The sequence below is a fragment of the Pseudorca crassidens genome, chromosome 19 (genome assembly GCF_039906515.1).
Source record: "Pseudorca crassidens isolate mPseCra1 chromosome 19, mPseCra1.hap1, whole genome shotgun sequence".
In the NCBI taxonomy this organism is placed as follows: Eukaryota; Metazoa; Chordata; class Mammalia; order Artiodactyla; family Delphinidae; genus Pseudorca; species Pseudorca crassidens.
The window spans coordinates 57,983,268-58,003,789 of record NC_090314.1 but is presented as its reverse complement, the minus strand read 5'-3'; the positions used below and the strand labels follow the sequence as shown (position 1 = coordinate 58,003,789).

The 20,522-nt window shown below is 45.0% G+C and overlaps 1 protein-coding gene across 3 annotated transcripts in view; it reads left to right on the top strand.

The window, feature by feature from the left end:
* The first annotated feature begins 632 nt into the window (after positions 1 to 632).
* RAB37 (RAB37, member RAS oncogene family) overlaps positions 633 to 20,522 on the top strand; it is a 73,163-nt gene continuing 53,273 nt past the window's right edge. For all 3 annotated transcript variants that reach the window (XM_067715775.1, XM_067715778.1, XM_067715774.1), the window contains exon 1: positions 633 to 1,144. In XM_067715775.1, coding sequence (XP_067571876.1) covers positions 1,073 to 1,144 — 72 coding nt within the window. In that variant the 5' untranslated portion in view covers positions 633 to 1,072. The remainder of the gene's footprint in view (positions 1,145 to 20,522) is intronic.

Genomic DNA, 20,522 nt, shown 5'->3' with positions numbered 1-20,522 from the left:
TCATGCTCACCTTTCCCAGTGGTAACACAACTCTGCAAATTGGTGGTCCCAGCAGCAGGACTCTCCTGGTGTTTAGGGGAGGTAGACAGAGCTCCCATCCCCTTGCCCAGAGAGCACAACGGCTAACATTTTTTTGAGTTCCTAATATACGTCAGGTACCGTACCAGGCTCTTTACATAAATAAACTCATTAAATCCTCAGAACAACACCATGGTGTAGGTACTATTATTATTTCCATTTTGTGGACACTTAGGGGAGGTTAAGTAACTTGCCCAAGGTTACACAACTTATAATTTTCAGAGACATGATTTGAACTCTGGAGGCTGTGCTCTTAACCAAACAACACTTCTGCCTTTCCCAAGACAATTGTTCTTAACTTTGCGGGGGGGGGGGGGCATATGCATCCTAGAGAGTGTAATTTAAGCTCTGGACCCTCCCTCTAGGAAAATGCAGTTAAGCAAGATTTTGAAAAATATTTCAGAAACATCAGGGACCCCTCTGGGTCATCATCTGTCGACCTCATACATACTGGAGGGAACTGTCCAGAGACCAAAAGAGAGGTGGCTCCAGCGCCGCAGGGCTTTGCCTCTGCAACCGCGGGAGGAGAGTTGAGCGGCGTGGTGTGACGGGCATGCTCGGTCACTAAGAATCAGGGACGGTGAGCTCCCGGGACCGCAATACCCTGAGAACGCAGCTGGGTCGCTGAGGCTCCGGAATCCGGTAGCTGAATGAGATACGCACGGGCCACCGGCTAGATTGAAATCTTGCGTCCCTCCCAGCATCCTGGAGTCACGAGACAGGGGACTAGGACAGAACTCTGGTCCCAGGCGCGCAGGGACTGTATCGCTGTTCCTGGTGCTGAAACGCCGCGGTTGCCGAGGGCAGCAGCCGCCTGCTCTCAGGGTACCGCGCCGCAGCGGCTGCGGGAGCTGTGCAGTGCTGAACCGGATGCGGCCCGGTCCGCGGGGCTTAGACCCGAGCCGGCTGCATCCCGCAGAGCCCGGACAGAGCTTCTGGGAGCACTGACTGCAGAGCGCTGGGAGAGTGGGGAGCAGCGGGCTCCAAGGCAGGCATGGATCTGCAGAGACTCGACTCCTACCAGGGGGGAGCTGGCCCTGACTTCCATGAGCACGTCCTGTATAAGGTAAGGATCTCTAGTCCCCCGCCCCCATCTCAATCCTGGGAGAGGGTGCCGTCACCAGTTCTCTCCGTTCCCCTCGCTTTGCTTTGGAACTTAAAGAGAAACTAGCCTGTATCTGTGAGCCTAGAGAACGCTTTCTGCGTGATCCTGTTTGCTGCTCAAAACAGATGCTTGAACGCGGGGGAGGGGCCACCCCAAGTGGTTCAGAAGATCAGGAGCTTAGCTCATGCATTTAAATCACCTGTGTCCCTTTCTCACTCACTCTTCCTGCCTCTCGGCCCTGTGAACCTCGAGCACCTTTGCCCTCCGTTAACCCTTGTGGGAGGCTACATTTGTCCTCCCACCCTTACCTCACAAGCTCTGGACCCGGTAAGTCTGGTAGCTGTGGTCAAATATCTGAATTCCTGGCCAACTTGGCTGAGATTAAACATAGAAATGATCTGCAGCAGAAATAAACTGTTGTTTTCAATCCAGATTCCCTTGTGCCTTCAGAAAGCTGCCCTCCAGCCATGACTCACTCATAACCTCCTGAAAGTGTTTGTGTACTTCATCGCTCACGCTCCTCCCTCGCTTCCCTCATTCAAGTTTTTTTAGACAACTAAGTTATCAGTAACATAACTAGATTATAATTAAATTATCAATAATGTAAATTATCAAAAACGTCCTCTTGAAGTGATTGTTGGGGAAAAGTAGCAGCTTCTCTCTAGGCAGCACTTACGGATCCAACACCCATCACTCTGAAGCATCAGAACCTTATATTTGCCATAAGAAGTCGTTATTGTACCTCATCCCTTTCTCTGCCCTCCTCATTCAGCCCTTATATTTCCCACTTTGCTAATACCAGTTTATCTATTAGTCTCCTGAAAGGCTGTACATGGTCCTATAAGTGGAGATGTTTTAAAATCAAAGTATCCCTCTGAAAATTCCATGAACGTAAGCTTCGAAGTCATTGCATCCACTTTGGTCCCCTATTATACAGTTGACATCTGAGGAAACTCAAATCCGGAGAGGCAAAGTGACTTGTTCAAGAAAATAAGACCAGGGATTATGATTCAAAGCCTAATATTCCTTTCCCTCTACAAGTTTGGTCCATAGACCAGCAGCGTTGGCATTACCCCAGAGCTTGTTAGAAATGACATCTCAAGCTCCACCCCAGACCTGCTGAATCTGAATCTGTGTTTTAACACGATCCCTGGAAAATAAATATGCACATTAAAGTTTCAGAAACACAGCCGTGTGCCACACTGGCTATTTCTGACACAAATTGCAGAAAACCGCACACTAAGGGAAGTGGGCTATAGATTTGAAGAGCCCAGTGACTTCTCCCTCCAGGTCCCTAAGCCCCTAGGGTATAGAGAAGGAGAAAAGTGTGTAACTTCTCCAGTCAGGAAGTTTAAAAACCACTACAGTTTGAAGTAAACTAGAATAAGATCTGTGTTCTTTGAGGTGGTGAATCTAGCCTCAGTAGAAAATGCATGCAAACAGAAGGGAACATAATTACAAATCAATTACAAAAGCATCCTGCTGACTAGATACATGGGTCTCTCCAAGTTTAAACCATCTTATAAAGATATAAATATTCATTTTAAAAGCTTTAAGATTTGGTGGTCAAAGATTTAAAATTATTGATCAAGTGTGGGCTTTCCCACCTCAATTACCCACGCATGAAATGCAGGATGTAGCCCATGAGAACTTTCACTTCCTTTGGGTTTATTGATTACCAAATTGGAAGAGAGCCTTTTCCTACGAGTTCCAGTATATTTGAAGACGGGTGTCTACTCACCACTAGTAAATACTCAATATCTTCAGCTTGGTTGTAAGCATCTTGAGAGCAGAAGCTGGCCTTAAACCTTCTGTGATGCTCAACAGAGTAACATATATGTGTAGCAATTTTCCTTTTCCTATAATACTGGTCACCTCGTCCTAATATTATTTTATTTTTGTACAAGACTTTTTATTATGATACGCTTAGAAACCTTTTTGTAAAGGGGCAAGGTATCAACATATTTGTATTTTTTTAATTAATTTATTTTGTTTATTTATTTTTGGCTGTGTTGGGTCTTCGTTGCTGCGTGCAGGATTTCTCTAGTTGTGGTGAGCGGGGGCTACTCTTTGTTGCGGTGCACGGGCTTCTCATTGTGGTGGCTTCTCTTGTTGTGGAGCATGGGCTCTAGGTGCGCGGGCTTCAGTAGTTGTGGCGCACGGGCTTCAGTAGCTGTGGCTCACGGGCTCTAGAGCACAGGCTCAGTAGTTGTGGCACACGGCCCCAGATGCTCCGCGGCACGTGGGATCTTCCCGGACCAGAGCTCAAACCCGTGTCCCCTGAATTGGCAAGCAGATTCTCAACCACTGTGCCACCAGGGAAGCCCCTGGAGGGGACATTAGTCTTTAGATCAAACATTCCTCATGGGTCATGTATACATTATAATGCTTACTGTATACATTTCACTTGATAAAGCTAATTACGTCACATTATTTGTGAATATCCAAATTTTAAAAAGTCTTAAAATTAAAATGGCAGTGTGATACAACCAGCATATAATATTGATCCACACAGAGTCTGATGCCTTATTCCTTGTTTTCCTTCTTTCTTTTATCTTCCCACTGAATCAAAGTCTCAAATTACCTAGATTTCCATCTGATAGTCTGATTAAATTAATTGAAACTCAGATTTGAATTAATGATAGATCAATAATCTTACTAATTTTCCCAAAACTATAAAAGATCTCCAGTTGACAGAGTAAGAAATGATGATTTTCCCGGCATAACTCCAGGCATTCTTCTTAATCCATAAAATGGCAGGCATGTCCTTCTCCTTCCTTCCCTATATATCGAGTAAACCTGCTAGCATTGGAGGGTCTTCTGCAGAGGCGGGGGGTGGCCGTGGCTCACCATGAGGACAAGGACACTGGCAGCAGAAGTTCTGGACATATTTGTATTATTTTTAAATGTGCTGTGTAATACAGTCCAGGGAATCCTGATGATTAATTAGAACACATTGACCATGGGAGGCAGGGCTCCCCTCCAACATTAGTTGCTAGGAAGGATTTTTTAATTAAACATTTTGTTGAAGTATAACAAACACAAGAAAAGCCCAAATCATGTGTATACCCTGATGGGGTATAACCTGATGGGTTATCACAAAGAGAGCGCTCTGTGCAACCACTATCAAAATAAAGGTAGACCCTTACCAGCTTCCCAGAAACCACACCCCACATACCCCCTTCCACATACACTTCCTATTCTCCTCCCCAGAGGTCACCTTTATAGACGGGGAAGTGTTATTTAATGTTTTGACAGGGCAATCAGATTTTACGTAGGATCGTCTTAGAAACCTGCCGGAAAAGAGGTATTGCTGTATGATGGAGAGAAACCCCAGGCTTGTATTCAGACCTTGATGTGACTTTGAATGGCATCTGTGAGCCTTTCTTTTCTTATCTATAAAATAGGAATAGTAATACCTGGCTTATTGGGGTTTTTTGAGTGAAAATGTTAGATAACATAATGTAATTTCTTTCTTTCTTTCTTTCTTTCTTTCTTTCTTGGGTGTATAGGAAACATTCAATAAATGGTTGTTATTAGGACACACATCTTGAGCTCCAGCACAACTTCAATAGGTGTCACATTGGGTCTCACCTAAAATAATGAAGCTTTGTGAGAAAAGCAGCAACTTCATATGCAGAAACACACACATATTTCACAGGCACAATCCCATGGGATTAAGCTCACACACCCACCTACACAAAAATCATGACTGTGTGAACCTTGCCACCCTGAGTTCCTAAGTTGAATAGCTCTTTTCTCTGGGAGGTGAGACATGGGGTGCAATGAAAAAATTCACTTATCTGGAAAACATACACCAAGTATCATCAACCTTGGATAGCACTTGCACTTTAGCTCATCCCGAGAGGTGGAGGCTGACCCAAATGAGCCTGAGTAACTCTTAGAATATCCTCTGAGTGTGGGCTGGAAGCTGGGAACTGTCTGGAAACACTGAGTCCATCCATGACATGCTTGGAGTTTTTAAATAGAGTCGCTGATGTTCTCACCAATCTGAATATTTGATGCAACTAAATAATTTAAAACATGTGAACAACCTTGCTGCTCTTTCCCTTAGAGTGCTCCCAGCCCTCTTTCACTGCCAGTACGATCTCATGAGCCATCAGAGGCAATGATGGGAGTTAGGGGCTCAGAAACACTCCGTGGTGGGTTCTTGCTGTGTCAGGTCCTGACTGTGAATTCTGAGCAAATGAAGTACAGAATGGGGGCAGCTTTTGCCCCAGATGCTAGTGAATCAGGACAAAGTGAGTTCAATAGCTCACTCCCTGGACTTCCCTGGCGGTCCAGTGGTTAAGACTTGGCGCTTTCACTGCAGGAGACACAGGCGCAATCCCCGGTCAGGGAACTAAGATCCCGCAGGCCACGTGGTGCAGGCCCCCACCCCCGCAAAAAAAAAAAAAAAAGGAGCTCACTTCCTAACTCATCCTCCCCAGTGCTGTGATGAACACCCTCATGCTAATTTGTTCCAAGAGGAGCAAATAATTACTAAGTTAAAGTCAGTCTCTTCTATCGAAACTCAGAAAAACCAGCAACCAGGGGGCATAAAGGCGTGGACGGTCCATCCATTCATCCAGGGCTTGGGCCTCACTGGAAAAAAGATGGAATCATTAGAGAGATAAGGATGAAAGTTCTCTGTCCTACAAGGATTCCCATGTCCTCTAACTCTGGAAAAGGTAAGCAGGTCACCTCCACGCTCTCCCACCTCTCTTGTACTTGTGTTTCATGTCCCTCTCCTACGGCTCATCTTGTATGTCTACCCCTTTCAATAGTCCACGTGCCTCATCTAGTCATTCAGCAAACATATACTGAGCATTTTCAAAGGGTAAGAAACTATGCTGAGCGTTATAAAGAACACACACACACACGCACACGCACACCCCAAAAAAGTAGTTCCCACCTTCAGTAAGCTCATGGCCTGTAAAACACGGACACACGGCTTCCCTGGTGGCGCAGTGGTTGAGAGTCCGCCTGCCGATGCAGGGGACGCGGGTTCGTGCCCCGGTCCGGGAAGATCCCACATGCCGTGGAGCGGCTGGGCCCGTGAGCCATGGCTGCTGAGCCTGCGCGTCCGGAGCCTGTGTTCCGCGATGGGAGAGGGCCCGTGTACCGCAAAAACAAAAACAAAAACAAAAAAAAACATGCACACAAATTGCTATAATACTGTATAGAGTCTCAGATGGGCCCTGATCAAGGTACAGGAAGATACAGTGAGATAACTCAGAAAGAAATGGTCACTTCTGACCTCAATTTGAGGCCTCTCTCTCATGGCCTCTGCTTGAGACTTAATATCTGAAAAAGGCAAAGTTCCATACACCAGCCAGCCTCCCTCCCACAAGGCTGTCACCCACTGATCCTAGAGAAGGGTCTGGGTTCAGTGGTGTTGTTATTCCTTGCCAGAAGATTTTACCAGAGAAAGACAAATCAACCAGCAAGAGGCCATACCAGCTACTCTATCTCCCTCTACCATTCTTTATCCCTCAAGAGCACTTTTCTTCCATTAAACAATATTAATGAGGGACTTCCCTGGTGGTCCAGGTGCTAAGACTCTGAGCTCCCAATGCAGGGAGCCTGGGTTCGATCCCTGGTCAAGGAACTAGATCCCACATGCTGCAACTAAGAGTTCGCATGCCACAACTAAAAGATCCCTCATGCTGCAAGGAAGATGGAAGATCCTACGTGCCACAACTAAGACCCAGCACAGCCAAATAATTAAATAAATATTTTTTAAAAAACAATGTTAATGAAACACAAATTTGTGGTCAAAGAATCCGATTCCACAGAAAATCCATGCCCTGTAGGTGAAGAGATTTTAGTCTCAAAGTGAGTTCATCAATACGTCAATACCATAGTACCTCAATAAAGTGGGTTATTTTCTAAAAAAGGAAAAAGAGAGAGAAAAGAAGAAGAGGAGGCGAGGAGGAGGAGATGCAGGAGGAAGAAGCAAAAGAAAAAAATATACAGGGTTTCCCTGGTGGCGCAGTGGTTGAGAGTCCACCTGCCGAGGCAGGGGACGCGGGTTCGTGCCCCGGTCCGGGAAGATCCCACATGCTGCGGAGCAGCTGGGCCAGTGAGCCACAGCTGCTGAGCCTGCGCTCTAGAGCCCGTGAGCCACAACTACTGAAGCCTGCGGACCTAGAGCCCGTGCTCCACAACAAGAGAAGCCACCACAAAAAGAAGCCCGCGCACCGCAACAAAGAGTAGCCCCCGCTCGCCGCAACTAGAGAAAGCCCACGCGCAGCAACAAAGACCCAACGCAGCCAAAAATAAATAAATAAGAAAATTTATTTTTTTTAAAAAAAGTTTTTAATTAAAAAAAAAAGAAAGAAATATATAAAAGGAAAGTGTGAGAAGACTAGATCCAATTCTTGCCAGATTTCTATCTTCAGCTCAGGAACAAACAAGAAAGCCAAGAAAGGTTAGCTGCTCCCCTCCCTGTAGAATATTTCCATTTGCTTGTTTTCCTCCCTTGTCTGCTCTGGAGACTTTCGGATAAACAAATGTCTATGTTATATCATTAACAATCTCTGACCATCTGGGACTCCTTTGGCTAATTCATCAGTCCCGCCCAGATCCCAGCCAGCCAGCTAGCATGGGGAGTGATGCCAGCTGGTTCTCCTGCATAACCTTAGCAGGAAATGACCGTGACTCTGTCCAATGTCTCAAAGGCATTTTCCAAACTCTCAGGCTTCCCTCTCCAAGCACTCTTCCCTCTAATTTAGAGTTCCTGGGACCCTTTGTGAAGAAACTTCTGAAACTCACTAGTGTTGCTGTGCTAACGTTTCCCTTGTGAGGTGTTGTGGGAAAGGGCTGCGCCTTCCTTCATCTTCAAGACAGGAAATCCAGCTTTGCTGGAAGTAAACAGCCAGAGGTGAGCATCAGGCTAGGGAATTGTGGAAATGGACATTTGAAGTGGCTCTAAGTTTATCCCAGCATGCTCCTTGTTTCTATCCTCCTCTCTCAGGCAAGAGAAACAATCCCTGGAGATTCCAAGTGAGAATGGAGATCACAGCTCCTTTGCTACCTAGCAGAGCTCAGGCAATGTACCTCCCCAGACGGAAGAGCCCTGGACCATCCTCCCATCTGCCAAGCAGAGGAGGTTTTCTGGGGACAAATGAGAGAACTCCAAGACAGCAGCAGACAACAGATCTGTAAATCTTAACCCCTGAGTGCACCCATCAAAGCCTCCCCGACCCCACGCTGCTCGCGAAGTTAGCAAGGTCCTAAGCAGTGCAGTGAAAATAATAGAACCGTTGAAACAAGCAGAACTCAAAATTCCCCCAGCAAATGATTCTTACTTCCCTGACCTCGATGCCAAAGTCTGCTCCCTCCCTTCCTGTTTGCATTTCTGCTTATTAGCGGACAGTTTTTACCCATCAACACAAGGGTGTATTTTTAATAATTTGTGCTTATGTAAATGCCATACCATAGGTGGTATGCTTTCAGGTGTCTTGAACCAAGTTGTGTTTAATCTCATATTTCCTTTTGCTTTCTAGTCCTCTGCCCACTGCTGCCAACAGCACACACACACACACACACACACACACACACGCGCGCGCGCGCGCACACACACGCACACACACACTCCTCTCACAAGCTATAGGCAGGGCCAGTGATGAGGCGTTCTTATTCTTTGTCTCTTCTTTGGTTGTTACGAGCCTTTTAATGGCAAAGCAAGAACGTTCCCTTTTCTTCCTCCCTCTGCCATTTGAGTTTTGCATCCACATCTCTGCCGGCAGCTCTGCTTTTTAAAAAGCGGCTCTGCCCTCTAGCAGAGCGATACTCCCAGGGGACAGTCAGGAATTGGCAACTACTTCTTCCAGCCCCTCCCAACTTCACATGGAGAAGGCACTTAACCTCTGCGAGGGAATGAAGCTGCTGGTACGGGCTCAGCACAGAAGGGGCAGAGACCCCGTCCAGCTCCTCAGGATCCCCCTCCCTCTGTGGGAGCAGTGCCGAACCTTCTCTGTGCCCAGATTCTTCCCTCTTCTCTGGTCCCCTTCCCAGGTTTCATTAGGCTATGAACTAAGTATTAAATCATCTACACTATAGTCTAGAGGGGCCCAGGAAGACTAACAATTGTTAATAATAAATGATAAAAATAAAGACAAATGGTTCATTTGTGGAGCAGTATAATTTACAAAAAACCATAATGCAAATGCTATGACACTTTACTCTTACCCCATGCTTTTTCCAGTAGCTGTTATTATTAATTCCATGTTATAAATAAGGAAATGAAAGCCAGACGGAAAAAAAATAGTTACTTGCTCGAGGTTCACAGCACATAGGCATTATGGGAATTCAAACAATAACAGCAGAGCCTTACACAGCACGTATGTGCCAGGCACCGTGCTAAGCACTTTATATCCTTCAGTCCTACAACAACCCTATTTTTTTTTTTAATGAATGTATTTATTTATTTTTGTCTGCGTTGGGTCTTCGTTGCTGTGCGTGGCTTTCTCGAGTTGCGGCGAGCAGGGGCTACTCTTCGTTGCAGTGCATGGGCTTCTCATCACGGTGGCTTCTCTTGTTGCAGAGCACGGGCTCTAGGCACACGGGCTTCAGTAGCTGTGGCGCGCGGGGTCAGTAGTTGTGGCGCATGAGCTTAGTTGCTCCGCGGCATGTGGGATCTTCCCGGACCAGGGATCGAACCTGTGTCCCCTGCATTGGCAGGTGGGTTCTTAACCACGGAGCCACCAGGGAAGTCCCAACAACCCTATTTTAATCTCATTTTACAGATGAGTAGACTGAGGCACATAGATATTAAGAAACTTACCTAATGTCACCCAGCTAATAAGTGGCAGAGCCCAGATTCAAACCCCAGCAAGCTGGAAATGCACAGAGGGAGAGTCGGGAGAGGGCAAAGGGTTTCTCCAAGGGGCTCACAGACTGTCATCACTTTATGGTGTCCCCAACTCTGCAGGATCAAAGATGAGTTTTGTTCACTCAGTCAAGGGTGGATCCATCTCAAAAAAGCATTAAAAATAAAAGCTAAAAAATGCAAAATAAAACAAAAAAGAGTGGAACCATATCTCCAGGCAGGCTTGTGTTAATCAAACTCACAAAACTGAGGTATTGTCCTAGATGCCAAGCCACATTATAATCAGGGGATGGTTTGCTAAGCATGAAATTCAAAAAAAAAAAAGAGAGAGAGAGAGAGAGAGATTTGGAGAACTCAGATGTTTAAAGATATCAGGCTGATATGGTTTGACGGCTGGCTACACTACAAGGACAGCCTCAATCTACAGCCCCCTCTGCCCCTCCGACCCTCGGGTCCTCTCCACACTGACCTCTGCCTCCCTTGACTGTGTTTAACTGTGACTTCGGGCAGGTAGGCATTCTATTCTCCCCAGATACCCAGTTTCCAACACTCTTATAGGGACCACTTGCCTTTGAGTTTGAGAATGCCCTGGACTTGACCCGGTGATGGGGAGAGAAGAAGGTGGGGGAGGGATGCTTCCCCCAGCTGTCGTCCCATCACTCTGCCTCCATCTCGCTCAGGGCCCATGTCAGGGCCTTAGGGACATGGGTTTCAGGGGAGAGATCACGAAAGAGAAAAAAGGTAATTGCAGTCATTTCCTTATATCCCACCACTGCCCCATTCCACATGCCCCCCTTGAAACTGGATATTTCTGGTTGAGAATCTTGAGGATAAGCAAACGTCTGCCGGATGCCATGTGTCCCTGAGGGTCCAGGCACAAGACCCATTCCCCACCCCAAGGAGCTGAGATTGGCAGGCTGGGTGGCTTAGCCGGCTGGCACAGAGGACTCAGGCCACATCTGACTGTAGCCCATGTTGACACATGGACATCAGTGCCCATGAAGACTTCTCAAAAGTCAGAGACCTCTCGTCTCACATGGTGGGAAGCAGGGGACCAGGTCAGATACCTGCAGCTCTCTCAGGCTGTCAAGTTCTGGATCCTGATTCAGCCACTGATCCGAAAGGCTGTAAACTCCACAGCCCCAGGAAAGGGCCCCACCTCTGAAGGCCAGAATGGCTCTGGGCACCCAAGACAGGGATCCCTTCAAATCCACGTCCAAAAAAGGAAGGTGTTTGTTCTGTGAAGTGCCCAGAGCAAAGATCCGTGGCCCAAGCATGGCAGAGTCAGATTCAGAGAAACAAAGCTGGTACCCCTCCCTCAGCGTCGCTAAAGATCTGACCCAAAAAAAATCCAAACTCAACAATGCCAGGGCCCTTTTTTGTTTATTTTTTTATTTTTTTGCGGTACGCGGGCCTCTCACTGCTGTGGCCTCTCCCGTTGCGGAGCACAGGCTGCGGACGCGCAGGCTTAGCGGCCGTGGCTCACGGGCCCAGCCGCTCCACAGCATGTGGGATCTTCCCGGACCGGGGCACGAACCTGTGTCCCCTGCATCGGCAGGCGGACTCTCAACCACTGCGCCACCAGGGAAGCCCCAGGGCCCTTTTTTGATTTGGATTATTTTATTTATTTTTCTTGTCTGATTTTTCTGTAATAATTGTCTGATTGTTCTAGCTGCAACTTACAGTACTGTGTTGGATGAAAGTGACACAAGTGGCAAAAAAAAAAAGGCCAGGGCCCTGACCCCTTAGGATGACAAGTTGATGCATGAAGATAGGGTTTAGAAAGACAGAAGTGAGGGGCCAGGTGAGCTCTGGGGTCATGCCCTCCAAGACCTTCACTCTGCCCTGTCTATGCCTGAAAAGCCAGGTCTCCCCCAGACATCACAGACACCACAAACGCATGAGAAGGCCACACAGAGTAGTCCCGGACCACCTCTTGTCCTGTCCACTTTCTTCTCATCTACACCCTGCTCTGTTCACCCCTGTCCTGTCCACCAACTATCCTGCCCACTCCCTGCCCTGTCTGCCACCTGCTCCATCCAACACTTGCTGTTTTCACTGATTTTCTTAGAGCAGGAGACAGCTCGTTAGCAATAAAAGAGAACTGGGCTCAGGGTGTTGTCCTGGCTCTGCATCAGCTGACTGACCTTCCCTGGTCGTTCCATTCAAAAGCCCTTTGCAGTCTGCAGAGCAGTTGCACATATGTTGTCACATTTGATTTCCACAGCACGAAGCATGAGCAGCACAGACATTATTACTCCCTGTGAAAGGGGAGCTCTGTGGTCAGGACCCTTTTGATTGCCAGTGAGAGAACCAACTCAAACCATCTTAAGCCAAAAAGAGAATTCACTGGCGAGCCTGGGGATGCTACTGACATCCGGCTCCGTTGGATCTGGGGACTCAGACAATGGCACCAGCAGCCTCGCTCTCTCTGTCCCTCAACATTCTTCCCTCTGGTTCAGCTTTAATTACAACTTCCTCCTGGGCTCACATGGCTGCCAGCAGCTCCAGGGTCACATCCTCACAGCTGCCTGTTTCAACTAAAGTCCTAGATCTAATGCTCATTGGGCTGAGATGGGTCACGTGTCCACCCCGAAGGTGGAGTCTGTCCTGCCCATTCCCTGTCAATGGAGAATGGAAGAGAGCAATTTCCAAGGAAAATAGGGGTGATGTAAGCTGTGGGCTCGCCATGCAATGACGGATGTCCCTATGGCAATCTCAGAGGAGGCTGGGTAACAGTGTCTTTTAAATGTTTCAGTGAGAAGTGGTTGACAAAGAAATGAACTGAACTTGCCACTCTCCCATCTAAATTGGGCTAGTTGTGTCCCGCTCACGGTGTCACTTAAGACTGACTAATCCAACTTAGTTTCTTAGTAACCAGACCCAGGAAAGGAACTGACGTCACCCTATAAAGGGATTGGTTTACTGGGACTGTGGAGCCAGACCTCACCCTGAGGCTGGGAGTAGATTTTCCTATGGAGGAAGATGACCCAACTTTCCACTTTCAATCACCCAGGGAGGAGGCAGATTGGGGTGGGGGAAGGGGGGCGGGGATGAGGATGCAGGAGGTGAAGCTCAGGCTGGAATGAAGGAAAGTTCTTCCTCTTCATTTTGGGATCAGAATCAGGTGGTGTGAAGATGCCTGGATTGGACTCAGGAAGGCAGATGAGAAGTGAGACAGAAGCCTGCCCAGCAAGGCACGTGTCATGAGTGTGCAACCTGGGCCCTACATTTGGAAGGGCTCCATGATTGTTTTTTTTTTTTTTTTTTTTTTAATTTATTATTTATTTATTTTTGCGGTACGTGGGCCTCTCACTGTTGTGGCCTCTCCCGTTGTGGAGTACAGGCTCCGGACGCGCAGGCTCAGCGGCCATGGCTCACGGGCGCAGCCGCTCCGCGGCATGTGGGATCCTCCCGGACCGGGGCACGAACCCGTGTCCCCTGCATCGGCAGGCGGACTCTCAACCACTGCGCCACCAGGGAAGCCCCTCCATGATTGTTTTAATACTCTGCTGTCGCCATCTTGAGAGTATTAATTTTTGTACAAGGAGCCCCATATTTTTATTTTGTGCTGAGACTCACAAAATATATAACCATTCCTACTGTCAAATAGGAAGCCCTGGAGGGTCTGAGCACAGGTCTCTGCAGTAGTTCTGAGCTATCCTTTGGGGCGTATCTCCTTTCTTTTGGCCTCACCCCACGCCTGGTTTCAGATGAGCTGGGAGGACCTAGAGAAGGGCTACCTTACGCTCTGGGCAGAGCGGCTGAGGAATGAGTTGCACTCCTCCCCAGGGCCATCACTGCGTCAGTAGCGGTGGCCACTGGCAAAGAATGGCCCAGCCGCAGAGCAGTCTGCAAGGGCCGCGAGCAGGAAACCTGGCATGGAAGGCAGATCAGAGCATCCAGGGACGGGTAAGCCAGGCCCCAGCCTCGGGCAGGCCCCTGGATGTGAGTGGCCGCCACATAGGCCGGGGGAGAAGTAAATGAGGCTTGAGCACGGTGCTGGGCGAACAGTCAGCTTTTATTGGTGGCTGTTAGTCAGTAATGGGAGCCATTATTACTAATACATGTTTAATTACAAATTTGAGAAAAGCAAAGCAAAGCAAAAAGCTACCTGTGGTGCCACTGCTTCAAAACACCTTCCTTAAATAAAAATGGAATCGCACTCTGAATATATCCATGTATATGTATATGTGTGTGTATATATATGTGATGTGTGTGTATATGTATGTATGTGTGTATATATATATGTGATATATGTGTGTATATGTGTATATACATATGTGATATATATGTGTATATGCATGTGTATATGTGTGTATACATATGTGATGTGTGTATACATATGTAATATGTGTGTGTATATGTATGTGTGTATATAGGTATATATACATATGTGATATATATGTGTATATGCATGTGTATATGTGTGTATACATATGTGATGTGTGTATACATATGTAATATATGTGTGCATATATGTATGTGTGTATATAGGTATATATACATATGTGATATATATGTGTATATGCATGTGTGTATATGTGTGTATACATATGTGGTGTGTATATGTGTATGTGTGTATATATGTGTGCATATACATGTGTGATATATATGTGTGTGTATCTGTGTGCATATATGTATGTGTGTATATAGGTATATATACATATGTGATATATATGTGTATATGCATGTGTGTATATGTGTGTATACATATGTGGTGTGTATATGTGTATGTGTGTATATATGTGTGCATATACATGTGTGATATATATGTGTGTGTATCTGTGTGTATGTATGTATGTGTTATATAGGTATATATACATATGTGATATATGTGTATATACACATGTGATATGTCTGTGTGTATATGTATGTGTGTATATACATATGTGATATATGTGTATATGCATGTGTGTTTATGTGTGTATACATATGTGGTGTGTATATATGTGTATGTGTGTATATATGTGTGCATATACATGTGTGATATATATGTGTGTGTATCTGTGTGTATGTATGTATGTGTGTATATAGGTATATATACATATGTGATATATGTGTATATACACATGTGATATGTCTGTGTATATATGTATGTGTGTATATACATATGTGATATATGTGTATATACACATGTGATATGTCTGTGTATATATGTATGTGTGTATATACATATGTGATATATGTGTATATACACATGTGATATGTCTGTGTATATATGTATGTGTGTATATACATATGTGATATATGTGTATATACACATGTGATATGTCTGTGTGTATATGTATGTGTGTATATACATATGTGATATATGTGTATATACACATGTGATATGTCTGTGTGTATATGTATGTGTGTATATACATATGTGATATATGTGTATATACACATGTGATATGTCTGTGTGTATATGTATGTGTGTATATACATATGTGATATATGTGTATATACACATGTGATATGTCTGTGTGTATATGTATGTGTGTATATACATATGTGATATATGTGTATATACACATGTGATATGTCTGTGTGTATATGTATGTGTGTATATACATATGTGATATATGTGTATATACACATGTGATATGTCTGTGTGTATATGTATGTGTGTATATACATATGTGATATATGTGTATATACACATGTGATATGTCTGTGTGTATATGTATGTGTGTATATACATATGTGATATATATGTGTATATGCATGTGTGTATACATATGTGGTGTGTATATATGTGTATGTGTGTATATATGTGTGCATATACATGTGTGATATATATGTGTGTGTATCTGTGTGTATATATGTATGTGTGTATATAGGTATATATACATATGTGATATATGTGTATATACACATGTGATATGTCTGTGTGTATATGTGTGTGTATATACATATGTGATATATGTGTATATACACATGTGATATGTCTGTGTATATATGTGTGTGTGTATATACATATGTGATATATGTGTATATACACATGTGATATGTCTGTGTGTATATGTATGTGTGTATATACATATGTGATATATGTGTATATACACATGTGATATGTCTGTGTGTATATGTGTGTGTATATACATATGTGATATATGTGTATATACACATGTGATATGTCTGTGTATATATGTGTGTGTGTATATACATATGTGATATATGTGTGTGTGTGTATCTGTGTGTGTGTCTATATATATATATAGAACAGGCATTTTGTCATCCACCTTTTTTTAATGACTACATGATATTCCATTGTATGGATACGTGAAAATTCATTGTTAATTCTGAAATTTTAAAGCTTAACAAAAGATACAGAGACTAACATAACAAAAAAGAAATGCCCATGTGCCCTCCATCCATATTAACTAAATGCTAACATTTTGCCTTTAAAAAAGCCTTAAAGGAGCTTTCTACTGGGTGTGTGACAGTAGCTCCTGAGGGACCTTTCAGAGAGAGCTGGGGTCAGCTGGAAAGACATCAGTGGGGCCTACGCTATTACACACTGGGAACCAGAAGGTTACCTTGAGATCACAAACTAGAGGGTCTGTGGCACTTTGGTTAACCTCCTTCTTGCAGAGGACTGAAAAGACCCTGAGACACATCTATGATTGTCCAAGGCCACCCAGCAAATAAATAAGAAAAAGACAGAACCCCGGAACTTCCCTGGTGGTCCAGTGGTTAAGACTCCACGCTTCCACTGTGGGGAGCACAGGTTCAATCCCTGGCTGGGGAACTAAGATCTCACAGGCCGTGTGGTGGGGCCACAATAAAAGAAAGAAAGAAAAAGGAAGGAAGGAAGGAGGAAGGAAGGAAGGAAGGAAGGAAGGAAGAAGGAAGGAGGAAGGAGGGAAGGGAGGGAGAGAGAGAGAGAGAGAGAAAGAAAGAAAGAAAGAAAGAAAGAAAGAAAGAAAGAAAGAAAGAAAGAAAGAAAGAAAGAAAGAAAGAAAGAAAGAAAGAAAGAAAGAAAGAAAAGAAAGAAGAAGGAAAGAAACAAAGGAAGGAAGGAAGGAAGAAGAAAGGAAGGAAAGGAAGGAAGGAAGGAAGGAAGGAGGAAGGAAGGAAGAAAGAACGAACGAAAGAAAGAAAGAAAGAAAGAAAAAGACAGAACCCCAACCCGGGGCATCTGAACTCAGGCCCTGAGCTCCTCCCCATTATCATGCTGGCATGTCTCACCTTGGACCACCTGGGTCCACAGGAAACAAAAGCTTGCACTGGAAGCTGCCTCAAGCCCCTTCTGTTGCTGACCTCCCAAAATTCTAGTGCAGCCCTGGCAACTATCTCAGCCTAGCCCCGGACATACACTGAAGCACAGTCGATGCCAATGGGGGACACGAAGCAGATTCAAGACTCTGCCTCCAGAGCTGCCCAGACATCATTGGAAAGCAGGCCTGGTGCGGTGAGCCCCTGTTAATTGGGGCTCAGGAGCGATATTATCCCCTGGGAGTTTGCCTCCATCAAAACCTCACTGTGGGGCTTCCCCGGTGGCGCAGTGGTTGAGAGTCCGCCTGCCGATGCAGGGGACGCGGGTTCGTGCCCCGGTCTGGGAAGATCCCACATGCCGCGGAGCGGCTGCGCCCGTGAGCCATGGCCGCTGAGCCTGCGCGTCCGGAGCCTGTGCTCCGCAACGGGAGAGGCCACAGCAGTGAGAGGCCCGCGTACCGCAAAAAGAAAAAAAAAGAAACCTCACTGTGACTGTCATACAGAGTGAAGTAAGTCAGAAAGAGAAAAACAAATATCATATATTAATGCATGTATGTGGAACCTAAAAAAAGGTACAGATGAACCGGTTTGCAGGGCAGAAATAGAGACACAGATGTAGAGAACAAACATGTGGACACCAAGGGGGGAAAGTGGTAGCGGGGTGGGTCGGGGGGTGGGTGGGATGACTTGGGAGATTGGGATTGACATGTGTACACTAATATGTGTAAAATAGATGACTAATATGAACGTGCTGTATAAAAAATAAATTAAATTAAATTAAAAAAAAAAAACCCACTGCTGGGACTTCCCTGGCCGGTCCAGTGGTTAAGACTCCGAGGTTCCACTGTGGGGGGCACAGGTTCAATCCCTGGTCAAGAAAGTAAGATCCCACATGCCACACAGCACGGCCAAAAAATATATATATTAAAAAAAAAACAATATGCGATATATAAACAACAAGGACCTACTGTATAGCACAGTGAACTGTATTCAATATCTTGTAATAACCTATAATGGAAAAGAGTCTGAAAAACAATATATGTATGTGTATATATATATATATATATATAAAACTGAATCATACCTGAAATTAACACAACACTGTAAATCAACTACACTTCAATAAAAATTTAAAAACTAAAAAAAAATTTAAAAACCAACTGCAAGATAACAACCCCGGGAAAGAAAGCCAAGATTTCCTGACACCAAGACAGCTCCAGGGAAGAGTCTCCTTCATTTTACCTCCACTTTCACATCTGTTCTCATGTCTCAGATATTTTCTGGTAAAATACTTCTCTGCTAGTTCTGCTTTCATTTGCCATCCGATAGACATCAGGGTGTTTCAGTGGGAGGACAAGGGTCTCTGGCATCTAGTCCTTCTGCTTTTGTGGCTTATTACAAATCTTGCAAAGGCCTGTGAACTTTTGAAATGAGTACATCGTCTGAACTTTGCAGCTCCTCCCAATAACCAGAGGGCTGGTACTGGGAAGTGTGGCTAAGACCGAGGGTTGTGACCTGGTGCTTCCTTGTCACAGAAACCCTCACCAGCCTTGAGAGAGGGGAGCATTCTGCATGGGGATGCCACAAAGAAACTCAGTGTGTTTGCTCCCCCAGTGACAAACCCATCACCAGATCTTTAAAGAGCGCACAGGCACAATTAAGCAATTGGCTTGCAGGTTTACCGGGGGAGAAAAGTCGTATTAATACAGGAAGAGTTGCATAGATTTGTTAACTTAGTATGAACGCTGCATAATGTAGACCAGCTATCTGATGGCTTTGGTAATTAACATGAAGGCAAGGAGAATAGGCCAAGTGTCGAGATGGGCCCTTAGAGCCACCTTAGGCAAGCAGCACATTCTTCCTTGGAAGAAAACAAAGGCAAACAATGAGTGGGTGGCTTCAGTGGATTTGATAATGTTCCGTTTCTTCATTAAGGTTGTGAACATGAGGTGTCTGCTTCCCTAGCCTTTATAACATATCTGCATCCTATATAAACATATAGTATACACCAAATATTTTATAACTTCAGATGAAATAATTAATAGCTAATAAAACACAGGATTGGGGATATCTGGGTTTGTGGCACTGCAGATGGAAAGGGTGATAGGGAGGATGTGGGAGGCTTCAGAAACTCCCCAGGAGGGCATTTTTATTCTGGAACGTAGAGTAGGCATCCCTCCTTTCTGCTACGAGTGGATTTCCTACCACACAAGCATTCAGAATGTCTCTTCTCTATTTCTGACCCTTAGAAACAGAGTCTTACCCCTTCCTTAATTCTGAACCGCTCCTCAGAGGTTCAGCGGGTGGGTCACCCTTCCTTGATGCTAGAACCGCACCCCTTCAGGACAAGACCGGGTGAGTTTGCGATCACAGTGGATTATTTGGGGGAGAGCTTATGCTGGGCGGGGGAATCTAAGTGATTAAAGGGGCCTTTCTCCCAACTGATATAGGATCACGGGGCCCTCATGTGTGAAAACCTTAGAGTTTCGATGAATAAGATTACTAGAAGGCTTTAGGGGGACACTAGACCACACGAGCTGGACCTAGAGGAGAGAATCCACGTCTAGAGAACAGTGTAGACAAGCTCTGTAGCTGCCAATCCTTAGCCCATATGTGAGCACCAGCCCTTGACAAAGTATCAATAAATTTGTAGGAGATTATATACACACACAACAGAAATCCATATTGGCATAAAGTCGCCAACTGTCCTTCTTGGGAAACACTGCCTATCATTCTGACTTGGGGAATGTCCTTTCTTTTATGAAACTATGGTCATAACAGATGGTTTAGTAGAAACTGTCTTAACCAACCCCTTTCTTAACCAACTTATTAGATCAACCAGCACCCTCCAATCTCTTGGTGAAACATACTATCTTTATGCTTGTGGCAATGGGCAGATTCTCTTGAAGATCCCCTCGCTTCTGCTCTCACCCGTTGAGGTATGTGTTTAACAAGAGTCAACGGCATTCAGGCCCAAACTTGTTTAGGCCGGTCAAACATGTTAATTATAATTATGCAATTTAATGAATTCATCCATAAACTAACCAATTAAGAGTGTAGACAGAAAGGATATTGACCAATGACAGGAAATGTAAACAAAGAGAACTGGTAATTTCTACAAAAACTAAATTGAATGCTTTAGAGCATGCCATTTTTTTTTTTTTTTTTAGAGCATGCCATTTTTTTTAAAAAAAAACATCAAATTAGGAATGAGGGAGAGGACTGTAAAATAGTCACAGTGAAAACATAAAAATGAAAAGAGGTTTCGCAATCAGATCGCGTCGTAAGTATCCAGAA